Genomic DNA, 23,093 nt, shown 5'->3' with positions numbered 1-23,093 from the left:
GACTACAAGAAGTACTAATAACAGTGTTAGTTCATTGATTCAGCTGTCCAGAAAAACCTCACAGGTGCTGCATGCTAAAAAAATATGCTGAAAACATAATACAGCAAACTCAACTCCATCATGCAACAACAGGACGGAACATTGACCTTAGTGTTTTTGGCACTGTATTGCAAGCCCACCTGGCTTATGTTGCCCTGCACCAAGTCCACTGGAGAAAAGATTTGAATGTATTTTAGGAAGTTTTTTAAACTAGTTACAGTGGGTAGCAGTCATTTTTTCAAATATCCAGTTAGCTTTTATTACTGACAGTGTACAGCCTTTTATAATCTGTTTAATGGCGTGTTCTTTTTTTTTTAATTCACAATTTTGCGATAACATTCTGTTATCACAGAAACCATTTGGCTCTACATTAATGCTGCTGTCAGTCTGTGTCTTTTCCTGGTTTTAAAGGCTACATTACAGTAAAATAATGCAATTTTTCTAAATGTACCAGTTCTAGCTATTCTATTATTTGCCTTTATCCACTTAGTCATTATATCCATATTATTGACGATTATTTATCTAAAAACTAGTTGTTAAGATATTTTGTTAAATCACTAATCTGATTTTCAGAATATCACCCAGCCCTAATTTAACATGTCAAATGATAAGACACTACAACACTATTACATTTAGTGGATACGGCTCTCCTTATATAGACGACACAACTCCAAACAAGGCCAGTACCTATTTTCTGACTTACATCAGCACAATGCTGTTTACTGTACAGCACAATGACTTCATACACATCAGCCTCGTTGCATTACACCATCCCTCCACACACCACTTCACTGTTTAACTGCTGTATTTGTTTCAATAGAATAAGGGCTTTTGTCTCATTTATGTTTGGATGATTATTTGTCTCTATTGCCTTTGTCAAGGATTGATTTGGAGAAACAGAATCACAGTTGAAATAAATTGTATAAATTGAGTAAACATATTGTATTTAGTACATATACTGAGTACCACTGATGAACGACACTCTCCACCCGCTCGTTTTCATGGCAACCCAATGAGTCTTTGTGCATCCATCTTATTCATAATTTAAAACCCATTTGTTTCTTTGTTTGGCTCAGTTCGGCTCTGTGTGCACTTCCTAACCCATCTCTCTCTCTCTCTCTGGACATCACATTGTGTGACTAAGCAAAACACCAATGTCTTTTTTTCCCCCCTCCCACATTCTTTTCCTCTACTCCCACTCGTTCGTGCAGCAACCCGTCTGGTCGCCAGGCACGACCAGGGTGTGCGTGCATACGTGCAAGACAAACGAAGCGTACATTTCCTGTACTCTGCTTCGAATTGTTTGCATTTTTTGGCCTACACCAAGATTATGCTCGTGTTTCTGCTATTCTTGGCAAAAGAGTAATAATCCACAATTATTCCGGCTGTGTGAGCAAAAACAGAACTGAAAGACAAAGAGTGTTCTTACACAGAGTGTAAGAAATGTGTGAGCGGGCACACAAGTCTATTTCCATGTGCAAAAGTACAACAAATACTGCAAACCAGGACTAGTGTGCTTTTTGTAAATGCATGTGTAAAAGTAAAGAACAGTTTAAGGTTAGGCTAACTAGCTGAGCGAGCCAGTCCACTTCATATCAAAACCACTTGGAAAATTCTATTAGCTTCAGACCTCACATCAGCAACAGAAAACTGACTAATTTCATTTTTTCTTGCTGGATTCTTTCAGCAGCAGTACAGAAACATCAATAGTTATCAGGAAGGCTGGCTCCGTTATTGGTTGCAAAGAGGAAACAGAAGCTGTGGAGGAGAGATCAAGCTATTATTATCCATCACCCTCGACCACCCTCTCCACCCCCCACTGGTCCAACAGAAGAGTACCTTTTCTAAGAGGCTTGGTAGCACAGACCACTTCAAAAAAAAAAATAATAATAATCAATACAAGTTTTTAAACACTTCATCACTGAATGGTAGATAAGACGTCACAACTGCACTGAGTGCAAATTGCAGAAATATCGGTTTATTTTCATATTTATTAATACAATGTAAGTTGTTGTACATTTGCATTCCTGACTTGTGTATATGTTGTAAATTTTCCACAAACTCTATTTACTAGAAAGTGAGACACATAAACGTAGTTCACCTTCTGTTTTGTCCAGTCTTGAGTCTGTCTCTGATTATGAAGCGAATGTTCTTTGGCGCTTGGTGCAAACTGGGTCACTTGTAAACTGCATTATCATAATTTATTGTATATCAAAAAGCTCAGATCCTTTCAAATTGATCGGTCTGATTTTTTTTTTTTTTTACACACCTTAAATTTTTGATGCTACATAGAACAGCTGCAGTGTACACCCATGAGCAATGAGTCAAAGTTGTAAATACATTTAGATTTGATAACTGAACAGCTCCACTCCAGGTATTCTACAAAAGTTAAAAAAACACTTGTTATGATTAAGTTATATAACAGTGTTGCTGTTTTTCTATTGTGTGCCCTCAGGCTGAAGTCATTACATAACATCAAACATCGTTTTCTTTGTGTAGCGAACTCAAATGCAGAATCAGACAGTGTCAGCTTTCAGCTTGGACATTGGTAATACAAGCAGAGAGGAAGCATCTGTGAAAGCTTTATGTATTTTAGAATGTCGAATTTGAGAGGAAGTAGAGAAGTGGACATGTGTCATCACTTCTGGATGGAAAAAAAGAAGACACCAGACCTCTGCGAGAAACACAAAAAAAAGACAAATTATACCAATAGGATAGAGGTAGAGACAGAAAATTTTAGAGAAAGAAAGAAAAGATAATGATATGTCTGTACATTATTAAAAAAAAAGTAGGTTGTCAGAAATTAGTCCTGTGGTTCCAACTTTAACTCAGCACTGACTTCCATTAAATAAACCCTGCCACGTCTCTGACTACCTCACACCCACTCAAAAAAATCTGATTATTATTATAGTATAGTATATATTACACTAAAGTCATTTTTCCTTTACCTGGTTTTTGGTCGCCTCGACGCTACTTGCCTTTCCACGATGATAAAAAGTCCCTGGCACCTGCTAACAGGTACATTTTTTTTTTACTCCGTCGAGGTTCCAAGCGAGCTGAGGCAATACCAAAAGGTGCCGGGAAAATGTGCAGACTGCTGATTGGTCGGAGAAAATCATCACTATTCACTGCGTCATCATTGTTAGCGACTGGGTCAACTATTTTTTCAATAGTCTATCCAGCAGCGTTTTAAATTCTTTTAGAAACTAAATGTGTTTTCCGGCAAACAGCCACATGCCGAGAATCAAACACACCTTCCACGTGTATAACGTTAGGTCACGGCAGTTTCCTGCAGTGTTAGACATGAGCCGGTACTAAATCTGCAATAGGAAAAGGCAACAGGCTCCTGACAGCTGCAGAAGAAATGATCCCAAACTATCAAAGTAGGTTCCCCAGACCCAGGAAAGCACCTACACAACCTCAAATACACTTGCTAATCAACTACCAAATCCATCATCTATGAAAATGTCATAAAGACAGTATTACAGTTACAGGTAATATAGCTTTTTACAGAATTCATTTGGAAGCATTCCTTTAGAGCCTCCCATGTAACAAGAGCCTAATAGAATGAACAGACAAGCCCTTGTAACAGACATGAAGTTAAACACCAACGGTTGCAATGGAAGTGTTATCAAACATGGTTGGAAGGTGAGAACGGAAAAGGATAGTGAGCGAGTGCTGTCAGAGAGCGAGTTAGAGCGTGAGAGTGCAAACACGGCAGAAGCCCAGACAGCAAACAGTGCACAGACTCACAGAACCAAGCTGGAAACTCTCTCATTCCACTCGCCCAATTTCTCAGTGGTTCTCAAATAGCTAGAAACAGAGACATGAGGGTGTTACACTGAAGAGCTTCAGGAAGGGCTAAAGGGAGCTGGCTCAAAGAGAAAGCCAGGGTAATACATTTTTTTTTTTTTTTTTTTTTAAATCAAAGCACTGTGGTTGTTTTACATTGAGTTACACCTGCCTGAACATGGTCAGTACTGCGATATTTAACAACATTTGCATTTTTTCCTCGTATCGCGCAGCCCTAATTTAATAATCAATCAGTTTAAGTGTATGCTATATTTAGAATAAAAATCTGTTGTTACTCCTGCATGCTTCTCCAAACTGTGGGCATGCCATCCACCTAAAATCATCAAGTAGAATCAAAACATTGCTCTGTTAAATGTTGGGTTTGCTATTTGTTGCAAAATGCATTCCGTTGTCATATTTTGAGATACTGTATTTTTATGACTGGGATACAAAGCTTTATATTAAGTATTATCTGTGTCCACTAAATCTAAGTGCATTCATTTGTATCATGTATACGCTTGAGATATGAGAATAGTAAGTTTAGCCAGAGAAAATTATTTTTCAAGAGTTAGACTGTTTGATCTTGACAAATTAATTATTATTATCATCATCATCATTATTATTATTATTACGAGACTTTATATTTAAAAACGGTGCCCTGCCACACGTATCTCATGACTTTGTGGTAATGTCTGAAGTTCTACCATGGACTCTATAACTTGGTTACCTTGTTTCAAGCCATTCTAGCGTGGTATAGAAAGCTGCAGGAAGACTCCGCTCCCTTGGGCCAGTTCTCATTAATATTCAACCAGGTAAGCTGCTTGACTCGGATTGGCTAACATGCAAAATGCAAGTAAAACAGAGCACCCTTAATAAATATAAACTCTTTGAATGCCCACCTAATAGTCTGCATAAGAACCCAATAAAATGTAAAACTTTATGTCAACAAGATTCTTCCCTGAGTAACCCCCCCGCTGAGATTAATAACCATGGCTGCTAAATTAATCATTTGTAATGACATCATACCATTTTAGTGACTACTTAAACTTGTTAAATCATTTCACACACATTTTAAACAGATGATTTACCATAAGATGAAAACTGTAGATAAATATCTGTTCCCCGTCTGTGACTAGCTTGATTAACAATCATGACATCATTAAACGTTATTATATCTGATAATGCGGCTCCTTTGTCTCTCCTCCAGTCATCTGTATAAAGATTTCCAGTCATCCTGTGTGATGTAAAGCTCTGCAGACAATAATCTAAAAGCTTCAGTAGCCTGGATGTGTCATCGCAGGGTGAGTCATTGTGTGACGGGCTCTTCCTGATAAAGCTGTTCAGATCAGAAAAAAGTCTGCTAAATTCTTTCAATGGGCAGTCTCTAAAGTCATTTGGGCTAAAATTTGGTTCTAAAAACGTGTATTACAATCTTAAAGTGGAACTATTATGCTTTTCCCTATTTTCTGTCATATCTATAATGTCAGATTTTCAGATGTTAAACGTGGCCAAATTATAAGGTAAATGTGTTTCAGAGGAATCCCTGTGAGCTAAAACGCTCTGGTTCCAACAGTTTTTTCTACCCTCGGCTTCTCTGAATGGTCATCTGCTCCAGGCAGGAACTGGTTGATTGTTTATTTTAAGTTAATTCAGTGTTAACATGATCCACGTAGCTGCATGCTGATGGCGGTAAATTGTTGTTAAAATCTCTCCAATACCAGGTCACGTTGCTGCTGAATCATGTCCAGTTGGGTAGCGCTTGGTTCAAAAACCTTTATCTGTGATGTTTTACGGTAGAAAGTGCTGCTATATTGTATTAGTGTCCACTGATAACTACAGTAGCTAAATGCTAACGCCAGATAGCTGTAATCTTGGGTCACATTGTGTAGTATTTTGTTTAGAAGCCTTTATTGGTGATTTGTCACAGCAAAAAGTCCTGCTATATATTAGTTAGTCAGTCTCATGCTCCAGAGTGAAACATAGCGGAAAACCAGAGACTCACTCAGCGCTATGCGCTGACCAATCAGAGCAGACCCCCTTTTTCAAGAGGGTGGCTTAAAGAGACAGATGGTGAATACAGGTGCAGCAGCCATTGGCAGAAGGAGAAAAGTGTTTTTTGAATATTAAAAGCATATAAACGTGTTCTAGTACAAACAAAATACAAGTACGAACCTGGAAATGTTATATTTTTCCATCTTGTTTAGATAATTTTTAAATCTCACTGCAGTCAGCCTAAAAATCCTTTATCGGTCAGGTTCTACTCTCCATGTGATTGAACATTTAAAAACAATCTTGAGGAGCTGTCATTAGGTGTGAGTTGGTGGTATATATTTTAAAATGTTGATGAATACATACGCGTTGGAGGTCTGTACGTCTTGCCAGCTCTTGGTGAGGTTTTGCTTGAGTTCGTTGAGCGGGCTAAGGCCGAGTTTCCTCTTCAGCTCTGTGGCGTGTCTTTCTTTGGCTGACAGAACCTGACGCAAGGTGTTGATCTCCTCCTCCACCTAACACCACAGCAGAGCCCCCAGAAAGAGTTACGTGTGGTTTGTTTGTCATCATTCATTCATTTAATTATGGCGCTGTCCAATATAGCATGTCCCAAATTTTTACTGTTCACCAAAAAAAAAGAGGGGAAAATCACTTTTTCAAATTGTTAATTTATTAATTATGTATATGATGTAATAATTCAACAAACAAAAAACTATCTGCATTAACAAATATGAGTTCAGTCCGTTTAGTTGGATTTGCACTTTTCCGTCAGCTTTTGAAACAGATTTGGGGAAGCTGACTTTGCGTAGGCTAGTTATTAATATCAGCGTACCCCTGCTGTCTTTCTGCGTTACTCCCAGCTGCTTGGACATTTCATTGCCAGGAGGAGAGCAGACAGCAGCTCCAGTCTTACCCTGGCTGGGGTCAAGCAGCTGCAGCCACTGCTAAAGATCCAGCATGTGTGGACTCTCTGTGGTGGGTGCGGCGGTCATTTATTGACTTAACCAAAATTGATTTCTAACTGGTACCGACCGATTCACCTCAGTCCTACAGAGTATCGGTTCACATAAAATCAAATGGTGCCAAATTTCGGTACCTGAGAGTAAGCGCAAGCTTATTTGTCCTCTCTGCATGTTGGCTAAGAGAAGCTGTCAGACACAAGTGCGAGCAGAGGTGCGGACCGAGCAAACTAAGTTAGCTCTGCAGTGTTGGTAAAGTCACAGCGAGACATGGCAATGTCAATAAGTAGTTTCAGTTTTTCTAAACACCTTTCACTGTGATATGATAATAATGACGAGCAGGCACAACGGTGGTTTCTATGCCCTTGGGCCTGACTGACAGGCTGAGGTCGTCAGGCAAGGAAACTAGATTTCTACAGCCCCTTTCAGCAACAAGGCAAATCAAAGTGCTTTACATAAAACATTAAAGAGCAGTTAAAAACTGTCATGATGAAGATAAAAACAGGCTAAAATAGATATACAAATACAAGAATAAAAGTTACAGTGAGTATGAAATTTAATAGGTTTTAGTTTCTTTTCAAATTAATTTTGGTTAGTGTAAAATGTTCTAAATAAATAACAGAGTTTAAGTTAATTATTTTTTACAACTGAAATAATTTTTTGTAAATACAGAGGGAAAGTACTGAAGAAAGGTACAGTTTGGAATGGGGAACCAGATTTCAGGTACGGGTATTGGGACTATTATTTGTTCAGATGCGAAAGGTGTCCAAACCCTATTCCTATCACCCACTGCAGTCTTAAATTAAAATCCTAATCTAAACTCTAAATCATGAATGCAAACAGCTTGAGTCACACAAAAAGCACAGGGGGAGCTGATACCATTAACGGGTGTGTGGGTATTTTTCTAGAGCATCCCCAAAACACTGGCCATCAATAGCCTGTAGTTACATGTAAACAGCCGGACCGTACCTTGGTAAGCTCTGTGCGGAGTTCCTCAGCCTCTTCCTCTGTCAGGCCCGGTGGGAGAGGGTTGGCTGCATTGCCAACCGCTCCCTCCACCGGCACATCGGACAAGCTGTCTGAATTATCCGCAACAAGGCCTTTGTTTGGAGAGTTCAGGTTAATATCTGGAACAAGAGAGAAGGTGATACAATAAAGTTAAGGGAGGGGAAGAAGACAAGGTGAAGAATAGAAGTTAGAGTCAAGTGTGTTTACGTGCAGTTAAAGAAAATGATATATTTGCCTCTTTCCTGAGCGAGTACTTGTATGTTCTGAGCCCAGAGAACTATATTTTGTAAGCACATTACATTTTGAACAGGAATTAACACTCGCAAAAATTAATTTTGTTCAAACTAAATCCTATTCTGTGCTCAATAAATATATTTTTGCACGTTTGCCATTATCCATATTGACGTGCAATAATTAACCCCTTTCATGCAGTTTACTCATGTGATCTCTCAAAAACTCTTTCTGCGCACAGGTAGAAGCTGCTGCGCTCCAGTCATGCCTCCCTCGCTCTCAACCTCTGCACGCTGCGAGCGTTCAACTCCTGACACAGTCGCTCAAACATTCCATGTCCAAGTGTGGATAGTGAACGTCTTGGTCAGTGAAAAGAGGAATAGGATCAGTACAGAGAGAGCAGAAATGCTCCTGTCTGTTAAGCACAACATTCGTCTCAAGAACACACTTTGTCTCAAGTGAGTTACTTAGACGTTTTGAGAATACTCAGGGTTGGCTTATTCATAATATGAATTCAAGACACAAATTTATTTTTTTCATAACTATTTAATATTTTTTCTTCTGAAAATCTGATGACAGTCATATTCTGCACACATGTAAAGGTCCCCAATATCAGTCATTTCTGAAACTATATCACAAAAGTTAAAAGCAAAATGCGTTTTGGAAAATAGTTAATTTGATTATCATAAAATGTTTTCTATTCAGACATCGATAAATATCGGTATCGGCCATAGCAGCAATATTAATATCGGCGTATCAGCCCCAATTTTCACATTGGTGCATCACTAACTGTGTCTCGGCAAAAAAGTGGAGGCAAGGAGCAACCTGAGCAGCGGCCGCAGGCTAAAGTTACTGATAGTTATCTAGCTAACGAAGTTAGCATGTGACACTGGTTACAAAGAACGTTACAATCAGCTGAACAAGTTATCAGTCGTCTGGCATGAACACTGCTGTCCTACGCTGTGACGATAATGAGTAAATGAAACATTAAGTTGTTCAATTGTATTAACTGCAGGGCCGATTGGTGTAACGTTGACATAGGTCAACCAGAAGAAAAAGCCAGTTCTGAATTGGCAGAGCACCACCTAACGTCCTGGAGGTAGCTACTCCTGTCATTCTCCCCTGCTCATGTATTAGGGGAGAACTGGCATAACCTGGTCATTCACTAACTGGGGTCAGAACATACTTACTGCTGTGCATGTAAAAGCACTGAGTAAAATGGAGGGGCAGCAGAAGGGTACACAAATCCACACTTAGATCAGCGGAAGGGTTAAAAGCCTAAAATGGATTACTAAGAGACAATCTGTCTCAATATCTATTACACACACACGGAAAAGGATAGTGTTGCCAGCAGGAGATAGAGAAAGTGGCAGTTAAAAGGGCAAGAAGATGAACTGTTCTGTGGGAGATTAACTGAAGACCGCGTTGTCAGAGAACCATTAAACATTTTTGCTTCATGAAAACAGGAACAAATATCTATGGGCCAAAAATAAAAAAAGTGCAAAGAAAAAGGAAAAAATGTATTCCCAACAAAGAACAAAACATAGCCACAATATATTCTTCTGTGAACCTTAATTCAAATACCACAACAATGTAAACACTTAAATCTGCCACTGTAAATCTTACGTCATTCTCCTGGGGACACATACCTTTGACAACTACAAGAGCTTGGCACAGTCAGAGCTGGCATGGAGAAGACAAAGAGGAAGACAGACAAAAAGTCGGAAACACTGGGTAAAAATAAACTTGATGTGGTTCAGTCCAACATTAAAACAGCATTTATTCAGTGGACAAACAAGCTCCAGTTTGGACTGTTGGGAAGCCAACCTCTGCACACTTAAAAGGGCCAATATTTTATGTAGTGAGATGTCCAACAACATGTTCATCTACAAACCCGAAATATCCGTATAAGTATGAAGCTGAAAATGTGAATTACATGGGACTTTTCCTTGCATATTGCTCTCTTCCTCTCTTGGAGACTGCTTGTTGGTGACTTGATTTGAATGTACCATTTGGCAATCAAGAAATGAATTGTGCGCATGATGCTTTGAAGGTTTTCTTATTTTATTTTTACACTTTTGATGAAATTTTTTCAAATTTTACCTTAAAAAAAAAAATATATATATATATATATATATGACATTTTTTGGAATGTTTTTCTTTGAAATAAAATAGAAATTGTATAGGGGTCAGTAAAAATTGAAATTAGGTCAAGAAGAATTTTGTTGTTCTTTCCCTAGTGGACAAGTATAAAAAAAAAAACTTCTGAAAAAAAAAACCTTAGTGCTGAATCTTCGAATGCAACACGACGTGACAGAGTAGTGTTGCAAAACACCAAGATTATAGGTACTGTGGTGACGCTGTGTGATCCAGAGCCTCAACAATGCTACATCTGCATACATGCTGCCGAGAGATATGACTGCTCCACCCTCAAGGTATATTGATTCAGCCAAAAAGGATTAAGACCGACCCACAGAAACAACAGCAGCCAGGTGAAACAGAAACAAGGCCCGTATGAGGAAACTAACTACAAAAATGATTTCTTCCTGGGATTTGGAGTTACATCTAAGATATTGTTTTGTGCATTCGCCTTTAGTTAGTGATTTACACCTTCTGACAACACCCAGAGTCAAACATGTAAATACATGGCTGGTTTAGATGGCCCATACTTATCACACACACACACACACACACACACACACACACACACACACACACACACGCGTCATGTGAGGACTGAGGAATCAGTCGGGAAACGTCCCAGGCTCTGGCATAAAATCTAAAGTTTGAACACACCTTCTCATTCAGTGCATTTCCTTTATTTTCATGACTATTTACATTGTAGTTTATCACTGAAGGCATCAAAACTATGAATGAACACATGTGGAATTATGTACACAAAAGTGTGAAATAACTGAAAACATGTCTTATATTCTAGTTTCTTCAAAGTAGCCACTCTTTGCTTTTTTGATAGCGCTGCAAACCCTTGGTGTTCTCTCAATGATCTTCATGAGGTAGTATCCTGAAATGGTTTTCACTTCACAGGTGTGCCTTGTAAGGGTTAATTAGTGGAATTTGATGCCTTATTAAATGGGGTTGGGACCATCAGTTGTGTTGTGCAGAAGTCTGGTTGATACACAGCTAACAGCCCTATTGGACAACTTTTAGAATTCATATTATTGCAAGAACCAATCAGCAAGTAAACAGAAACATGTGGCCATCATTACTTTAAAAAGTTGGTCCGGAAAATTGCAAAAAACTTTTAACGTGTTCCCAACTGCAGTCGCAAAAACCATCAAGCACTACAATGAAACTGGCTCACATGAGGACCGCCCCAGGAAAGGAAAACCAAAAGTCACGTCTGCTGCTGAGGATAAATTCAACAGAGTCACCAGCCTTAGAAATCGCAAGTTAACAGCAGCTCAGATTAGAGACCAGATGAATACCCCACAGAGTTCTAGCAGCAGACATATCTCTAGTACAACTGTTAAGAGGAGATTGTGCGAATCCGCCCTTCATGGTCAAATAGCAGCTAGGAAACTACTGCTAAGGAGAATTAACAAGCAGAAGAGATTTGTTTGGCCCAAGAAACAAGGAATGGACATTAGACCAGTGGAAATCTGTGCATTGGTCTGATGAGTCCAAGTTTGAGATCTTTAGTTCCAAACTCCGTGTCTTTGTGTGACGGAGAAAAGGTGACCAGATAGATTCTACATGCCTGGTTCCCAATGTGAAGCATGGACGAGATGGTGCGATGGTGTGGGGGTGCTTTGCTGGTGACAATGTTAGGGATTTATTCAAAATTGAAAGCATACTGAACCAGCATGGCTAGCACAGCATTCTGCAGCAGCATGCCATCCCATCCAGTTTGCGTTTAGTTGGACCATAATTTATTTTTCAACAGGACAATGACCTCAAACACACCCCCAGGCTGTGTAAGGGCTATTTGACCAAGAAGGAGAATGATGAAGTGCTGTGCCTCCACAGTCACCAGACCTGAACCCAATCAAGATGGTTTGGGGACAGCTGGACGGCAGAGTGAAGGCAAAAGGGCCAACAAGTGGTAAGGATCTCTGGGAACTCCTTCAAGACTGTTGGGAAAGCATTTCAGGTGACTACCTCTTGAAGCTCGAAAGAGTGGCTACCTTGAAGAAACTAGAATATAAGACATGTTTTCAGTTAATTCACACTTTTTGGTTAAGTGCATTATTCCATATGTGTTCATTCATAGTTTTGATGCCTTCAGTGATAATCTACAACGTAAATTATCATGAAAATAAAATAAAAAGCATTGAATGAAAAGGCGGTTCCAAACTTTTGGCCTGTACTGTAAATATATATCTCTCTCACACAGACACACACAAATCATCTAGGAAACAGTAGCAGAATTTATTTTGAAAACATACCCTAACTCCCCCCATTTGCCATACTCCAAGATAGACATATGAATGCATCTTTAATCACTTCCAATAAGCATCATCCTGAAGCCCAGGAAGCCTAATACAGCATGACATTTCAATCTTGGCCACTAACTATTACAAAACTACGGGATCTATAGCCTGTCTCATTAGGACATCCCTAGGATAATGAAGCCGTAAAAAAGAAAATTGTGACTAGACTAAATATTTACTCAGTTTATAGTTTTATTTGAATTTCAATAAATTGACAGGCAGCCACAGCAGAAGACAGAGGGAAAGACAGAAAGCAAGAAACACGGACAAAGACAAAGAAATGTGTGTCCTTTCTAACAATGTGGCTATGGACACAGACAGATCGACACATTTGGCATGGTGAGCCTCAAAGTGACAGGAGTGCCAGACAACTACTGCATTGCCTCCTATATAGTGTCTCTTTGCCAGACCTTCCTCCACAGTGCTGTGGAGGAGGTTCAGGCAAAGCGAGACTAACCAGATAGTCCTCATAAATCCACCAGAGTTCAAAATTCCAACACAAAGAAGGCGGCAGGACATTCGGCCGAAAAGAGTGATATCCAGCAAAATTTCCTGGTCAAACGAGCAATCCCAGATATGGAACGTTGTGGACATAGACTCCTACATTAATGGACACCAGATATTTCAGCAGGAGAACATGCTACAGGACTCTGTAATGCAAAGGCTGTCAGCAACTTGGTAATCAAATCAAAAATATACTTAGTACAAAAAGTAAAAGTACACATTATAAATAAGTTCCCATTTCCAAATAACTATGCATAGTATATCATTATACTTATATAGGAATGTGTTCAACCAGTTAGTGCTGCAACTCGTAAAAGTGGGGTGTATCTTTTAATGCATACAAAGTTACCGCTGCTCGTGGATTTAATCAAGGTGCAATAAATATCGTAATTCATATTAAATAATCATTAGTGAAATGCTAATTACAATTTGTATTATTAATTAGAATTTGCAAAGCAGGCCTAACGAACGTTAAGAGGTATCAAATAACTGTAACGGACTAGAAGTATAAAATAACATATCCTTCTGTTTACAGGGTTTAAAGTGACCTCGTTGGAATGTCAAGTCCAAGAGAAAAAAATGACTGTGTTCCCGTGTTAGCTGACTAAATGTCAGTCATATCAGATTAAAGTGTGTTGGGAAGCTGCTGATATTAGAAGCACTCCTCATGACTCCCTGTTATTAATAATGTTAGCATGGCCCGTCCCGTCCTCACGGCTGAGCCATTAACACCATTTAATAGCTAGAAACTAATCAAAAGTGTTAACTAAGCAAAGCAGCAACAACATAGCTGGTAGCTACGTGGCAGGAGATCACTGCGTGTCAACCGTTTGCTGTGTGTTTAGCCAACAGTTTACGCATTTCTGAAGCTAAGCTACAAAGCTACGCTAGCTAGCTAAGTTGCCAGGCTAACAGTTAACGTTACCTTGACTGGCGGGGTCCATTTCAGCGTCGATTTCACAGATTTAGGACTGCTGTTTTTGTTCAAAGTTAACCTCGGCTGGTGGGAAATGTGAATAGCAGACTGTTTCAGTTGCTTTCCACTCGGTGTGTATTAATCTTCGTGGTTGTAGCGACTGCTCCCACTCAGAGAAAGTCGTCGACAGGAACTCAAGACAGCCCAACAACCTTTTTTTTTTTTCTTTCTTTCTTTCTTCTTCTTCTCTTTCTTCATTCTTCTTCTTCTTCTTTGTATTAGGCCGACTAGACGCTGCATTGGCGTATTGCTGCCCTCTACGGTTTGTTACTAACAGTCACTCAACAATTATTTAAATGTAATTATATTAGTACATTGGACGTTCAAAATATGAACGTATTTATTTGGAACAAGCAGTTGCTTATCCTCTGGTATTGTTGCTTGTAGCATCCATCTACATCCATGCTTGTAGCATTCCCCAGATCCAAATCATACCCATTACTTACTAAAGGACCCAAACCACTTCATATGCAACACCACTATGGCCTACTACTGAGTGACATATACTGTACTTCTACATCAGAGGAAGACACAGTACTACTACATTTACCTGACATGAGAACATTGCCCATTCAGAATGTACGCACAAAATATCATAATTAAAAAGTGAACTAATCAGACATTTGCCCTTAGGGGTGCCTACACTAGGATTCCCATAGCATCCCGTCAGCAGCCCCTAAGAAATTTCAGTGGTTTATTTATAATAACATAAAATGCTTATGTCTTAACACTAGAATTTGTATTTAAAAATGAACAAATACACTAATTAACCAAACTGATTATTTTTAGAATAAAAACATTAAGAAAACACATGTGATACTATTTGTCCAATGGGCGCTGCACACATTGCACTTTTGACCTTCCTTCCACAGTATTGACAGAAGAACAAGATCGTAGTTGTTAGTTAGTTTTCTTTGATCCTGTTACTGCCGTGGCAGGATGTCCGATGTGGGTTAATCTTTGTCCTGCAGGATGTCCATTACGGGCTAGTCTATGTCCTGCAGGAATTTCCAATGTGGGCTAGTCTATGTCCTGCAGGATGTCTGATGCTAGTCTATGTCCTGCAGGATGTCCAATATGGGCTAGTCTATGTCCTGCAGCATGTCCGATGTAGGCTAGTCTATGTCCTGCAGGATGTCTAATGTGGGCTAGTCTATGTCCTGCAGCATGTCTGATGTAGGCTAGTCTGAGTCCCGCAGGATGTTTATGTGGGCTAGTCTATGTCCTGCAGCATGTCTGATGTGGTCTAGTCTATGTCCTGCAGGATGTCCGATGTGGGTTAATCTTTGTCCTGCAGGATGTCCATTATGGGCTAGTCTATGTCCTGCAGGATGTCTGATGCTAGTCTATGTCCTGCAGGATGTCCAATATGGGCTAGTCTATGTCCTGCAGCATGTCCGATGTAGGCTAGTCTATGTCCTGCAGGATGTCTGATGTGGGCTAGTCTATGTCCTGCAGCATGTCTGATGTAGGCTAGTCTGAATCCCGCGGGATGTTTATGTGGGCTAGTCTATGTCCTGCAGCATGTCTGATGTGGTCTAGTCTATGTCCTGAAGCATGTCTGATGTGGATGTCCCACAGGATGCAAGCGCCTTCTCTGCTGTGTGGGTTCAAGTTTACCACTTTGTGTAATAAAAAGGTTAATTTTATAACTCTGCTGTGCAGAGCCAATGCTGCTGGTTCTGCCGGTGCAAATATATTTTAGCCTGAATAGATAATACGTTTTTGTCTATAGTATTGTGTACAACCCTTTTAGACTGAGCTTTGTTGGTTTAGCATGTTGTAGACAGTACTGCTATTGCCGTTTTAATGCACTATATGTTGGAAGGGAAAATTATTGCTGTTTTTTTCAGTTTGTCCTTTTTGAAATAGCCACCTGACTTTGGACTGTAGAGCACATTGACAGCATCCTGTCCAGCTGCATCCCTGTGTGGTACGGCAGTTTCACCGCCTCAAAACGTAAGACCATGCAGTGCATAGTGAAGGCTGCTGGGCCCCACGCCCCTCACTCCCCCCTCACACAGCCTATTCAGCCTCTTGCCATTTGGGAGAAGTCACTGGAGCATCCAAGCCTGTTCCACCAGACTGGCAAACAGATTCAACACCCTCCCCTTTCTCCCTCCCCTTTCTCCCTCCCCCTCCCCTCTGCCCCAAGAACTCTGAACTCTGTTCTCATTAACGGCTTTATTTGGGAGTTCATCTGTGTGCTGGAACCAAGGGTGTAACTTTGGATTCAACATTGTTGCGATCTACCCCTTTGAGCAAAAATTGAAATTTTGATCAACAAAAAACTTCGTTTCCTGCATTCTGGTAAATATTTCTGGTACAATTTTCCTATGTTGTGCATTCATTAATGGAACACATTTATTTAATTATGTAAAGAAAATTATTATTATATATTTGGAGGTGGGGTTGTAACACACACACACACACACACACACACACACACACACACACACATCTTCAGGTGACAAAATCTAGTTTTATTTGATTTATACTGTACATGTATCAATAACAACCAATATCTCATATAAACCACTCTGTCCTGCATTATGCATAGACTTACAAAATATCAAACACTCAATAAATAATATGTGCTCAGACACACTCTAATACACACAAAAAGCAACTGCAGTGTGTACCAGAAATCATTATATTTTGTCAATACCAAACCACACTGAATCACATGACATCCAAAATCACCAGTTCAAAGTGGCTCAAACTGGTTAGGGACTATTGTTTTACCGATTTCTAATGCCAAGCTACAACTAGTAGCACATGGTAAGTAACAGGCTGTTAAAAGCTCAGATTCCCTGTGATAGAAATAAGTAGCTTTACCTTTAACAGTAGGCTCTGATTTCTACATATTTTTAACCAAAATTTGACACAGCATTAAATGGTAAATTAGTGTCCCATGTCAAAGTGTCCTTGGGCAAGACACTGACACTGAATTCTGATTTGCCCTCGAAGCCGCCCCATCGGAGGGTTGATGTGTGTGACTGTGTATCTGATGAGCAAGTGAGTAAATGTGTGTGAAGTGTGTATCTGATGAGCAGTTGGCACCTTGTATGGTAGCCTTGGCCACAGTGTTTGAATACTTCCTGTACTATAATACAGAGCTTTGAGTAGTTGTAAAGACTAGAAAAGCTCTATGTAAATACTTTACATTTAATTCCAGCAGCCATATACCAACATGCTTAACAGTACTACTATAACTACTGCTATAACTACTAAAACTTGCCCTTTTGCATTCTCTACTTCTGCAACTACCTAAACTTAGTGGTACTTCCTTTATAAAAACAGGTAACACTTTCCCTATTACTGCATATGCTACCAGCAGTGATGGAAAAAGGTCTCAGATCCTTAAGTAAATGTAGAAATACTGCATTACCACTACCGGAAGCTCTGGATGAAATAACTTTTGTTTCTCCCGACATGTAATTGGGGCTGAAGGGAAGGGCCACAAAGTGGCAACCACCCAAATAACATAATACCATATCATATCATATCATATCATATCATATAGCAGTAAAAGGCCGGAATTCAAAACGTTAAATAAATGAATCCATGTATTATTAGCAAAATGTACTTTAAGTATCAAAACTACTCAATATAAACATGTGTTTTTATATGACATTTTAACTAAAGCTGTCAGATAAATGTAGGAGAGTAAAAAGTACAATATTTCCATCAGAGATGTACTAGAGTATAAAGGAGCAATAAATTGTACTCAAGTACAGTACTCGAGTAATTATGGGCCTACTTAGATAAGTTCCACCACTGACTACTGGTACTACCACAACTATAGCCAGCACAATGATACAATACTTACACTATTTCCTCGACACTATGTCTTAAAAACCTGTTCTGCTGTGAAGGGCAACAGCTTCTTCTCAATACAGTTTCAAAATAAGAGCACAACAGAGTCAGTGTTTTCCCCTTCAGGCACACAGATCTATTCCTATCTTGTCCTAATTTGTTTTAAACTGGATGAATATTCAGAACACAACAGAGCCTGTTGATAAAACTGCTGTAAGTTGAATCCAAGTGCACGTATGTTTTCAGTCTCAGGATAGCGCTGGGGGTAACAAATCGGACTCTGGAGTGCATCTTTTCGGTTTTCTCTCCTCAACAAAACATCTTCTCTTCTCTCTTTCCTCTACTTCTTGTGGACAGAGTTCAGCCAGGAGAAGCAGAAACTGGGTCGATGAGGAACCTCGCAGAGGGTGAAAGACGAGGAAGAGGAGGAGGGAGGAGGACCGGTCCGAGCTGGACTCTTTGTCTCAGTCTCCAGCTGGAGCAAAGTGGGACAGCACATGGACTGAGCATAGCAAGTCCTGCATTGAAATGTTACTTGGGCAAATTTATATGATTATTATTATTAAGAAAGTCTACTTTAAGTATCAAAAGTAAAAGTACTCCATGCAGAAAAATGTGAGTGTAGATGAAGACCTTTAATACCAACACAATTTATCATGCAAGCATGAAGCGAAGGAGCCTAAACATAGTTGTTAGTGCTGTTAGAACATAAAAACATAAGCAAGTGTAAAAAAAAAATACAATCAAAGTTGTTAATACTAGATTAAGGTCAGATAGTTAATATGTCATTATAAATTGTAGCAGTTGGATTTAACTTGAAATTACAAAGTAGTACCACGAGGCGACAGCAGAGGCTAGAGTCAGCCACACATGGCTGAAGGTATGAACCAATTATGAAACACCCTGTGTCCATGGTAACAAGACACCCAAATTCAGCCTCAAAGAGTTTACTTTTAGTCGTTATGCAACGTTTGTAGTCTTTTTTGTATGTATGGGGTAATTTGGGGTAGATTAATTTTTTACAATATTGTTACTGATTGTCTTCTGAAGAAAAGTCAAACAATAGAATCCGGGTTGTGTGTTTTGTGAAAGAAATATTTTACAAACATCCTTAAAATCATTAAGGACATGCCAGCCATTAATCTGCATTTGGTTCATGCCGGCATTTAAAAAAAAGAAACATTTCAAGCTGCACCTTTACTGTCCATTTCTTTAGTTTCTTTCTTCTTCAAAATAAAAGCGTGGTGGAGCCAGCAGGTGTACCTGAACTGTGCAGCAGTGAGGGTGGATGTGTCTCCTGCTGGGGTTATGTGCTAATGAAGCAGCCGATGTAAGCCCAAACCCTCTGCAGGATGACCAGGAAGGCCAACAGGTAGAAGAGCAGAGTGACAGCCTGAAGAAAGATGGATGGATGAGAGAGAGGGAGAGAAGTGGATGGAGGACATTGTAAATGATGAGATACAGGGACAGGGACAACAGAAGTGGTCAAAGTGAAGAGAAGATTTGGGATGAATGAGACAGATGGAGAGATGATGCTACAATAACAAGACTGTCATGTGGGGAAGGACGGAGGAAGGGAAGAGGACTGATTACTGTAACCAATTACATTTACTCAAGTAAGGTACCTGATAGGGCTGCACTAGTTTTTTAACCTCATCGAAATATCAACTAGTGCAATAAACAAATTGTGAAAGAAAATATTAGCAGATAACTGTACTCTAAAATGTACGTGTTGAAGCTATTATTCGATTGTTATCATTCACAGGGGGTATTTTACAGAACCAGGACTACTTTAAGTACAGCACATTTTGTACATAATACTACTTTTGAATGCTGAACTTGTATATTAATCCTTTTGTGACAACAATTTATTGAATTTTGTTTTTGGCTGTCATGTCTGTACGATGAAAAATAACTGATGCTCTTCATTGAAGTGAAATTAACTTTTATTTTGGAGGTGAAACATATTTTTGAATAGTTTCCCCTCTTGTCCTTCTTTCTTCAAGCCTTGCCTTAGGTTTTTTTTAACATGTTTTAAACATTGGACAACACAGAGACCAAAATGGTGATGCAGTTTCAGCCAGGTTACAGATGTGACTGCAAAAAAAAAGAGCAGCAACAACTCAGAAACAAGAGAGTCAGAAGAGAAGAAAGAAAGAGAGAGAAAAATAAGGTGAGGAGGTGTGGCCAGATCAGCAGGTGGGTGAAAAGTACAATAGCCTGCTTGATGACGATGAGGACGATAATGAAGGTAAAACCAGCAGACACTGACCTGGAGAGAAACAGAAGAGGTTATTTTTTCTTCAGTTTCATCAACACTCATTTCCATTTTGCCGTTAAAGTCTTTCGGCTGCTCGCTGTTCTCTCCATTATCCTCTTTCTTTTCCTCAGACCCTGTGTTGCCGGCTCTCTGCATCCAACTAGTCTTCCTCTCCACCCCAGGGTGTACCGTGTCCAGACTGACATGTTTCTGCTCAGAGCCATTCTCCCTCATATGGACACAATCCATCTTTTTTTTCCTTTCATCACACCGCATGTTTCCTTCTTCCAGCCCTTCATTCATCGTCTCAGGCTTTCTTTCTCTCAGGTCTGAAGCACATTTCAGATCTAAAGGATCTTCATCATGTTGCTCTGTCTCTTCTGCATCCTCTGCTTCTCCATTCCTCAGCTCAAACTCGTCATCATCCATCTCTGAGCTACCTCTCTCAGAAGTGTCCGCTGGATGAGATGATGGACTATCGTGCGCTAGGCTGAAGCTTTTATCCACAGCCCCGGATAGGCACACCCAGCCCTGCATGTCCTCCTCCTCCTCCTTCTCCTCAGTTTCCTCCTCTGGGATACCAGCGTCTCCGGCTGCCTGCCTAGTCACTAGCAGATGGGAAATAGGTGTTATAGCACTCCCCTGCTCAACAATCATCTGCATCGCTTACTGCCTCGCACTGATATGTGAAGGAAGACAGTTAAAGCCATACACAAAGTTATTTCTATTTTAAGTGCATTACATTTTTGCATTTCTGATGGATTTTCATCCTTTTGGGTTGCTTTTTGTACCTAACTTTAACACTAAACAAAGAGAAATGTTCTCCCCCTGTCCTAAACCTGTCATAAATCCATACTAGAGCACTTCGATGTTTTATAACTGAAGTAGCCACGCTGTGTGTGTTTGAGCAGTCAGCAAACCCCACCCTGAATGGACTTTCAGAAAGTAATGCAGCCGAGCAGGTACATTATGGGGGTTAAAATGTCTCCAGACTCTTAGTTTGGAGCCTGGTCCCTGCGAGTCGAAATGCAACGAGTTTCTCAAAAGCTGCCTAGTCCCCAAGTACAGTTTCTGCATTCGAGAAAAAGAAAGAGAGGAGCAAGGAATCCCCACCTGCTGATTTATGTGTGAACACACCAACATATCTATCTAACGTTATATCATACATAACGTTCATCGGATGTTGAAGTTCTTGAATGCAGCATCGTGGAGAGATTTAAAGCGCTCAACGCTGATTTTAACCAAATACATAATAGTCCACAAATGACTTTATCATGAATCAACTGCAGTGCTTGAAGCTAATTTATAATATTTTTTAAAGTTTAATGAAGAAAATGGCGTGCATTGTAACTTTAATAAGCTCAGAGATTCTTTAAAGTACAAATTATAGAACTAATTATATATTTCATTTTTACACAATTAACAGTAACTTGTCATGACCTATATGTAATTATCACGTATAAGCTACATTAACAGTGGATAATTAGCTTCAGAGTAACTCTTGTTGATGTCTGTGCATGGCGACTACTGAATTAGTGGGTTTACACTTAAATAAAAGCCCTATTAGAGTTTCTGTGGACTGCTGATATGGTACCTGTACTGTGCTCATTCCCTCGTGCTCTTCACAGACGTTTCCCTCTTTAACAGGATCAGGAGCTGCATGTCCCTCCGCCTCCTCTTTCTCCGCCTCCTCTTTCTTCATCAGCAGGGGCGCGGCACAGAATTCTGGGCCCTGTAGACAGGCATTCTCTATGGGCTCTTCCCCGCATCCGCAGCTATTCTTTCTAGCATCTTTTTGGGTACTCAGTCCCATTTCCATCCCCAGTCCAACACCCCAGTTCAACAGACCAGATCCTCCATCAGCCACATCCAGGTCGTCAGTCTCTGGCTGCAGAAGCGCAGCTGCAGGCTCCACAGTGTAACTCACCGGGAGTGTCACTGCAGCCAGTTCCTCTGGTGGGGATACTAGCTCTAAAACTGCTTCTACACCAGGGTCCAGGTTCTGGGCCGAGGTTTCCTGATGCTGTTCTGGTTCCACGTTCTGGACAGAGTCCTCTTTGGGTCCCTCTGGCTCCTCTTCAACCTCTGCTTCTTCAGGAACCTCTTCCACAACTGCAGACACAACAAAACCTGTTGAGACTCAAGGTGTGTTCTTTCATCATTCTCCTTTATGGGACATTTAAAAGTACTCTCCTGAAGTACAAATTAAAAGTACTACCAAATCACCCCTATTCTATATCCCATTTCTCCCACTGAGATTGTGGATATACTGTACATTTCTGTTGTCATATAAATATATATAGTTTCAAAGTGGTTTCCCAGGCAGTCTCTCGTCTTACCTTTGAGGAAGTCAATGCTCTTCAGAGCTTTCTCCTGTCTGCTGAAGTCAAATCTGTAGTGGCTCAAACTCTCACAGCCTGGTTTAAGAGTCTCACCTGGACAGGAGCTTGCTGCTATCACTCTGGAGAGGCGGGGGTGTGGGGGGTAAAGAGGGCACAAATGAAAAAGGAAACAGAAAAGAATGACGGAGGGTGCTCCAAATCTAAAAGAAGAAATGATTCAGTTGTGAAAGTAAAATGCATCACAGGCAACCAGCAACAAGGTTGATACTCACTCTGTGATCAGCTCTTTGGAATTCTGAAGGAGGAAAAAGATAATTCAGAGGCTCAGGTCTTAGACAAGTGAGTATAAATGATCCTCAGTTCAGCAGAGATGCCCACAAACACATCAAAAAGACAAACACACATCGGAAGGTCCAAACCGACTTGCTAGTACATCCAAAGGCCTCTCCACATTTCTCATACATACAACATTACATTGCAAACTAAGTATTTCCTCTTTCAAACTCTATGAATAAAATGGGTTACCTTCCTAAAGTACAACTCAATTTAAAAAAAAATACTTATCAAACAAGAAGAACTCATCAGAAAAGAAGAGCATTTACTAAACAGTGTCTTATAATCTTAAAACCTCCTTCTTTCACCTTCAAACCTCCTTCTTTCACCTTCGAAATATTGCTAAAATCAGACCCTCACTCACTCCCTCTGCTGCCGAAAGACTTATTC

The 23,093-nt window shown here is 40.0% G+C and overlaps 2 protein-coding genes across 10 annotated transcripts in view; both read right to left on the bottom strand.

The window, feature by feature from the left end:
• tpd52l2b (tpd52 like 2b) overlaps positions 1-14,154 on the bottom strand; it is a 33,240-nt gene extending 19,086 nt beyond the window's left edge. For 4 of the 9 annotated variants that reach the window (XM_034876687.1, XM_034876681.1, XM_034876682.1 and 1 more), the window contains exons 1-3: positions 13,899-14,153; positions 7,749-7,906; positions 6,187-6,335 (exon numbers count right to left, since the gene is read on the bottom strand). In XM_034876687.1, coding sequence (XP_034732578.1) covers positions 6,187-6,335; positions 7,749-7,906; positions 13,899-13,917 — 326 coding nt within the window. In that variant the 5' untranslated portion in view covers positions 13,918-14,153. Of the gene's footprint in view, positions 1-3,792; positions 3,853-6,186; positions 6,336-7,748; positions 7,907-13,898 lie in introns of all 9 variants that reach the window. The other 5 variants (XM_034876679.1, XM_034876680.1, XM_034876683.1 and 2 more) reach the window with 3 other exon arrangements.
• Positions 14,155-17,652: 3,498 nt separating this feature from the next.
• The window catches only part of trim101 (tripartite motif containing 101), a 21,084-nt gene continuing 15,643 nt past the window's right edge, over positions 17,653-23,093 (bottom strand). Inside the window, exons 8-12 of the mRNA XM_034876667.1 lie at positions 22,643-22,665; positions 22,368-22,489; positions 21,623-22,140; positions 19,032-19,161; positions 17,653-18,243 (exon numbers count right to left, since the gene is read on the bottom strand). Coding sequence (XP_034732558.1) covers positions 19,075-19,161; positions 21,623-22,140; positions 22,368-22,489; positions 22,643-22,665 — 750 coding nt within the window. The 3' untranslated portion in view covers positions 17,653-18,243; positions 19,032-19,074. The remainder of the gene's footprint in view (positions 18,244-19,031; positions 19,162-21,622; positions 22,141-22,367; positions 22,490-22,642; positions 22,666-23,093) is intronic.

Source organism: Etheostoma cragini, chromosome 7 (assembly GCF_013103735.1).
Source record: "Etheostoma cragini isolate CJK2018 chromosome 7, CSU_Ecrag_1.0, whole genome shotgun sequence".
Classification (NCBI taxonomy): domain Eukaryota; kingdom Metazoa; phylum Chordata; class Actinopteri; order Perciformes; family Percidae; genus Etheostoma; species Etheostoma cragini.
This window is presented reverse-complemented; position numbering and strand designations above follow the sequence as displayed.